The 6,513-nt window shown below is 35.5% G+C and overlaps 1 protein-coding gene across 1 annotated transcript; it reads right to left on the minus strand.

The window, feature by feature from the left end:
• Positions 1 to 2,200: 2,200 nt before the first annotated feature.
• LOC121806675 (protein LATERAL ORGAN BOUNDARIES-like) lies at positions 2,201 to 4,258 on the minus strand. Its single transcript, XM_042206792.1, has 2 exons — positions 3,966 to 4,258; positions 2,201 to 2,801 (listed from the first exon to the last, which is right to left on the minus strand). Exon 2 carries the CDS (start codon positions 2,780 to 2,782, stop codon positions 2,321 to 2,323), a length of 462 nt encoding a protein of 153 aa, XP_042062726.1. The 5' UTR covers positions 2,783 to 2,801; positions 3,966 to 4,258; the 3' UTR covers positions 2,201 to 2,320.
• Between the last annotated feature and the right edge of the window lie 2,255 nt (positions 4,259 to 6,513).

Here is a 6,513-nt window from a genome sequence, read left to right on the forward strand (position 1 = left end):
TTATCACTGTGATATAAAATATTATATGAAATTATTAGTACTAAGTAACCATTTTAGAATTCTTTGGGAAAATGATGTATGACAGATTGCAAAACATACTCCTAGAAGTTATTTAAAAGAAGTAACCATTTAAATGATAATTATGAGGAATTTACACAGCTGGCTAGCTAGATATGACTTGATGTTAAAGACCATATATGGACAAGATTCACAAGCAAAAACACATCATATTTTCTTCTCATATTCATTGGATTAAAACCCTAACCATACTGATTTGAGTAAAAGTTCTAATTGGTCTTCTAAATTTATTCTTTCTACAACATTAGTAATTATTTAAATGATTACTTTTCAACTAGCTAGAGTGTGTAAATGGGAGGCCATCACCAACATGGATGCAATGAAAGAAAGAGCTGTTGCTCACTGTAGAATTTGTGATAAGATTCACACTCCATCTTTTGGGTAGAAAAGATTCAAAATATTCCAAGCTAAACAGTACCATATGTGATGGACATGTTTCACTTAGTTATAAAGTTTACATTCAATTTCATGAAGACATTTTGTGTCTGAACTCATCTCTTCCTCATTTACTACATGTCCTTGATAATGATATTACTCATGAAACATAATTATGATGTCATTTTGTACACAGTTTTATGTTTATGAAGGTTCGTTGCACATCATATGTGTGTGCAACGAATCGCCTCAAGACCATCTTACAAACAACGGTTCATCGCAATATAAATAAGTGTCGACACGCGTCTGTTCTTATCACAAGTCCATCAGTCGCCTTCTTATTATTGTAATGTACTGAATTCATTTGTATGATTAATTAACTAAGCTTAAAAGACAAGGAAAGTAAGGTAAATTGCTTTCTTTAGTTGAGTAGTTACATAAATCCGGTGCAGTATAAAAAAGGAGATTCATCATTCAAGCCAAAACCTGTATATATGCAATTAGAAAATAAAGCATTGGTCCTCCACAAGAATTAGGTATAAACTTGGTTTATGAAGATAAACTCATGGCTAAAGAATCTTCTAGTTCACATATAATATACAACCTTTTTTTATATTCAATTCCACAAACAATCACATTCCTATTTATTTCTTATACAAGTAAACTAGTGTAGAACACACTAGAGCATTAGCAATGGGGCGCCCTAAGGGATGCCCTAAAGCCCGCCCTATACACCGCCACGTCAACATTTTATCCTCCTACCCTTCCACCTGCAGTGGGGCGCCCTATAAGCAGCCCTAAGCATTTTCTTTATTTGAATATTTAAATAACTACAAAAATTGGAAAAAAACCATCATTTCATTTAAAATTAATACATTACAATATGAATTAAAAAAAATACGCATTCTCAACGACGGCAGTTACGGGCCAAAACTTCTTCAATGAAAACGCGTTGCATCGTCCGCGCCATCGTCCTCGTCGCCCACAATGGGCGGACGATGCCCTATCGTCCGCATATCGTCCGTAGACGATCTGTAGGGCGCTGACGATGCATCGGGCATCGTCCGCGCACCGACAGTGGGCGGACGATGGCGTGCCCGAGGCATCGGGCGGCCTATCGTCCGCCCCATTGCGGATGCTCTCAAGCACACCCTCCTAGATGATACTATTATACTATCATGGATATTCGCGATTTAAAGTTTCATTTAACTTTTTTCCATTATAAGAAAGTGGACCCACCATTCAACAAAATCATTACACTCACATTTTATTATAAAATCAATATATAAAAGTAAGGTTCATGGTCCACTAACTCATTTCCCTATTTGTCTTCACAAAGCCAAACAATTTTTAAAATCCGTGCTGTGTCAAAATGGGACCATAAATAGCGGACGGAGGAGGGAGTAGTAATTTTGAATTAATCGGGCAGTAAAAATTCAGTTAATAAAACCTCAAAATAGAAGTACTCCCTCTAGTAGAGTCATTTTGTCATTTTGGTACGTTCCATAATAGTGAACTCATTTCACTTTTTAGTAAAAATCAATATATTTCTTCTCACTTACTTACTCTCTCCTACTTTATTCTTTCATCATCTCTCTACCTTTTGTATTTCTTACTTTATTCTTCTTTTACTTAACTCATTTAACATAATTTTTCTTAAATCACGTGACGAAAAGAAAGGCCTCCGCTACTATGGAACAGAGAGAATAGTATTTTTTCTCCGCCTTTATTTAAATTGACAAGCATGTGACTCTACAGAACTATATATTCAAAATGGTTATTTATTTGTACACACATAAAATAAAAAGGCATAGATTTTAATTTCCAGAGAGAGAAACAAACCCTAGAGAGATGAAATGAGGCCTCCTTAAATATCTCTTCCTCCATGAGGGTTATAACTAGTATTCCATGGAGAATGATAGTTATAAGGAAATGTGTAAGTATTAGGAGTTTGAAAAACTCCACCTCCTCCTCCACCGCCGGCGGCGAAGCGGATGAGGTCAGCGTTGGCGGCATCAAGCTCCTTCTGGAGGCGGTCGACCTGCTTCTGGAGGAAGGAGATGGCGCCGACACAGCCGTGGACGGGATCGCGCACGCGCGCCTCGGCCTCATAGGCGAGCGAGCTCACCGCGTCGCCGCGCTGGTGGGGGAGGAGGTCATGGAGAAGCTTCGAGACGTTGCTTGCGCCGAAGATCTTGTGCACGTTGGCGAACTTGTGAGGCTCCTCCGGCGGGAAGTAGGGCGCGAAGACGCACCCCGGCGAGCACTTCCGCCGCAGGAATTTGCAGGCGGCGCACGGCGGGTTGTACGAGCTGGTTGAAGATGCCATTGATGATGAATTAATTCACCTACACACACGTAAAAAAAAACACAATTTTCCAGCTTTATGCCTCCATTTGTTTGATCATTTACAGGACTACAATTACCACAAATATATTGAAATGTTTGTGATATGTTGTTCACATTTAACTCGGCACGATTTTTTTAAGAAATATGAAGAAAAAAAGTTGAAAAAGTTAATGGAACGTGAGTTCTACTTTTATAAATTAGTTTCATAATAGAATTTGAGTATAATCAGTTAGCAGAAAGTATAGTCCACATGCTAAAAATGGAAAAAACAAAGTAGACAATATTTTGTGGACGAACCTAAATGGCAAATGTGGACAGCGTGTAGTGGATGAAGGGAGTGTCAAATAAAAAACTAATACTCCCTCTGTCTAATAAACGGGAAATGTTTGCTTTTTTGCATATAATTTTATGTAGCGTTGTTTTGTGAGTTAATGAATAGATAGTAAAGTAAGAGAGAGTAAATAGTAGAGATAACGTTGTTTCCATTTTAGAAAACGTTACAATTTTTAATAGGACAACCTAAAAAGGAAAACGTTTCACTTTTAATGGGATTGAAAGAGTATCAAATAAAAAACTGTGTATAATCTATTTTTCACTTTGATTAATCCATATTGATTTCTTCCTTTCTTGAATAGGCTCTAATTGTAGCCTTGATTATTTCCTTTAATCAAACACTTTCTCGCTATTCCAGCATGATCCATTCCTTTTCAATTTTGGGGATAATGATTAATTGCTGTTACACTAGTTATTTTCTTCTTGAATTGGGCTTTAACATCTATATAAGTAATCATCTACGCTTAAATCTGATTATCAGTAGCTGCAAAACAGTCCGAATTTAACACATGAGTTCAAACTTCAAACTGTGTTAAAAATTCCATCTTTGAAATTTGAAATAATTAATTTCGAAATATTTGAGCTAAAAGCTCAGAGATCTAGTCACAATTAACTGTAACAAATCGAACTTGTTTTCAAACGCTAATCACAGCAAAAATCAAGACCAAAACCCTAGATCAAGAAACTGTCAATCGGTGAAAGAGAAAAGTATGTTTTCAAGCTACTATATACATGATCTAACTACCAAAACAAAATGTAAAAGAGAGGAATAAATTAAATGAAAAAAATAGACAGTGAAAAGCAGCAGAAAGGCCTTGATGAATTTTTACCTGTCTTTAGTTTTTCCCTTTGATCCGAAGAAGAAAAAAAGCAAACTACCTTTTTCCTTGTGTGGGAGATGTTTCAAGAAAAACTTTTGTTTGCTTCTTCAGAGTCTCAAAAAGATAGGGAGAGAGAGAGTGATACAACAGCAACAGAAACTTCAGAGAGCTAAGATTTTCTTGCATTAACCCTCATGAATGAGAGGGGAAAACCCTAATTTGAATGAGAGAGTGTTTTCTCAGCTGAGATTCAGTTGGGAAAAAAGAAAGGGGTAATATAGAAATGGAAGGGAAAGGGCAAAGGGCATTTATTGGGATGGAGAAGGGAATGTAAGGAGAAAAAGACAGCGACAAAAATAAATGAGAGGTACACTAAAAAGATGAGTGTGACACTGCATCTAACAATTTTGTTATAGCTGTGGGGGATGTCTCTCTCTCCCTACCTCTTCTAAATGCACCAAAAATTTCTCCCAATTTTTTATATTCTTATTACAATGAGTATACTTTAGTACATGCATACAACTCTAATTTGTCTATATTTTTAGGGCTGCCCTTTTATCTATTTTCACTTGGTCACACTCATCTTTTTAGTGTACAAGGGCAACCCTTAAATCCTTATAGTTTATAGTATACAAAATAATCTAAAATTTATGTTGTTATCATATTTTGTTTATTTATTTTACCTACCAAACTAACTGTTCTATTTATCCAAACATCAAGTTGTTAAATATTGCACTTTCAATAATTAAGTTAGATAACCGTCTGCGAGTATAAGGTCTTTTCAAGACATGATGGTTGGTACTTTTCTCAGTAATAGTACTCCCTCTGTCTACTAAAAATGCCCAATTTATATATTGGTTTTACAATAAAATGTTGAGTTAATGTAATATGGGGTCCACTTACCAAAAGAAGTAAAAGCCAAATGGAATATTTATTGGCGGACGGATGAAAAAGAAAAAATGAGATATTTAATGGCGGACCGAGGAAATACTATATATTTCGACAACCTTCCAAGCCACTAATTCACGCCGTTTCATAAGTTATTCAAATTATGTTGTGAAAGCAAGTGTATGGTTTATTTTGACATTGCGGTATTCATGAACAGTGAACCATATGATGTAGTTCCAGCAGTATATGTCAGGCATGCTAAAAATTAAATAGGCTGAAAACATGTTGTGATGCAGTTCCAGCAGTAAACGTCCGCGACGGTCGGTCCCTGATTATAAATATAACATGTTGCATAATGGAAGATCCACATCCACTGATCCCTCTCCATCTCAATCCTAGGTTATAAGTAGGAGAATCTTAGGCTGCTGCTAAACACACATTCATGCATTGTGATTTGCAGTTTGTTGATCATAATCCGTATTAATTTATCTGATTTTGTTTTGGTCAAAAAAGGTGGGCTGATGAAGGAATGAATATATTCTGCGGTAGTGGCGATGCTTGCGACATCTCTTCCACTACAAGGTGAAGAGACATTTGAAGGATTATTAATAGATACTCCCTCTATTCCATAGTAATAGAGTCAAATTGTCATTTTGATACATTTAGAGTCATTTTATTTTTAATAAAAGTTAATACATTTTTCCACACCTCCTTTACTCTCTCTTACTTTTTTCTCTCTTCATCTCTCTACCTTTTTCATTTTTCATTTATTCTTCATTTACTTAACTAATCTAACACAATTTTTTTTAATCTTCGTGCTGAAAAGAAACGCCTCCAATACTATAGAGCAGAGGGAGTAATAGATAATAGTAGTATTTATTTAACAATTTTTTGTATGTTCTGGTTAAGTACTCCCTCCGTCCCGCACTACTCGCACTTATTTCCTTTTTGGGCGTCCCAAGTTACTTGCACTCTTTCCATTTTTAGTAAAAATTTTCACCTACAACCGTAATTTTTTACTTTCCTATACACTCATTCCTTAATCTCCGTGCCGAAAAGGAAAGGGGCGAGTAGCCCGGGACGGAGGGAGTATAAGTTATTTACATAGATTAGTGAATGGAGATGTAATCAAATGCAACTTTTAAATATTGTACAAACTTTAAACTATAATCTGGATCGTTAGAAAATGTCTATAAATGACAAAATAACGGCAACAGAAAATATCAACACAGTGTCAACGGTTGACACCATGTTGAAATTGTATTGACATTGTGTTGACATCAAAATCTTGAAATTTTACACTATATTGACATTGCATTGACACTGTGTTGAAAAGTTTGGAGTGTATACAATATAGCCCCTCCGTCCCATCACAAGTGATCAACTTTCCATTTTTAGTTGTCCCACCACAAGTGATCAATTTCCTTTATTAGCTAAAAATAAAACTTCAATCATCTCTTACTTTATTCCCTCACTCTTACTTTATTCTCTCTTTCTTACTTTATTTTCTCTTTATCTCTCTTACTTTTTCATTTCTCAAACTTTACACTTTCTACTTTAACTCAATATATATCATTTTCTTAATATCCGTGTCCAAAAGAAATCTATCACTTATAATGGGACGGAGGGAGTATATAGTTTGCATTTTATCCCTAAATATACGTTAGAA

Source organism: Salvia splendens, chromosome 6 (assembly GCF_004379255.2).
Source record: "Salvia splendens isolate huo1 chromosome 6, SspV2, whole genome shotgun sequence".
NCBI classification, from domain to species: Eukaryota; Viridiplantae; Streptophyta; class Magnoliopsida; order Lamiales; family Lamiaceae; genus Salvia; species Salvia splendens.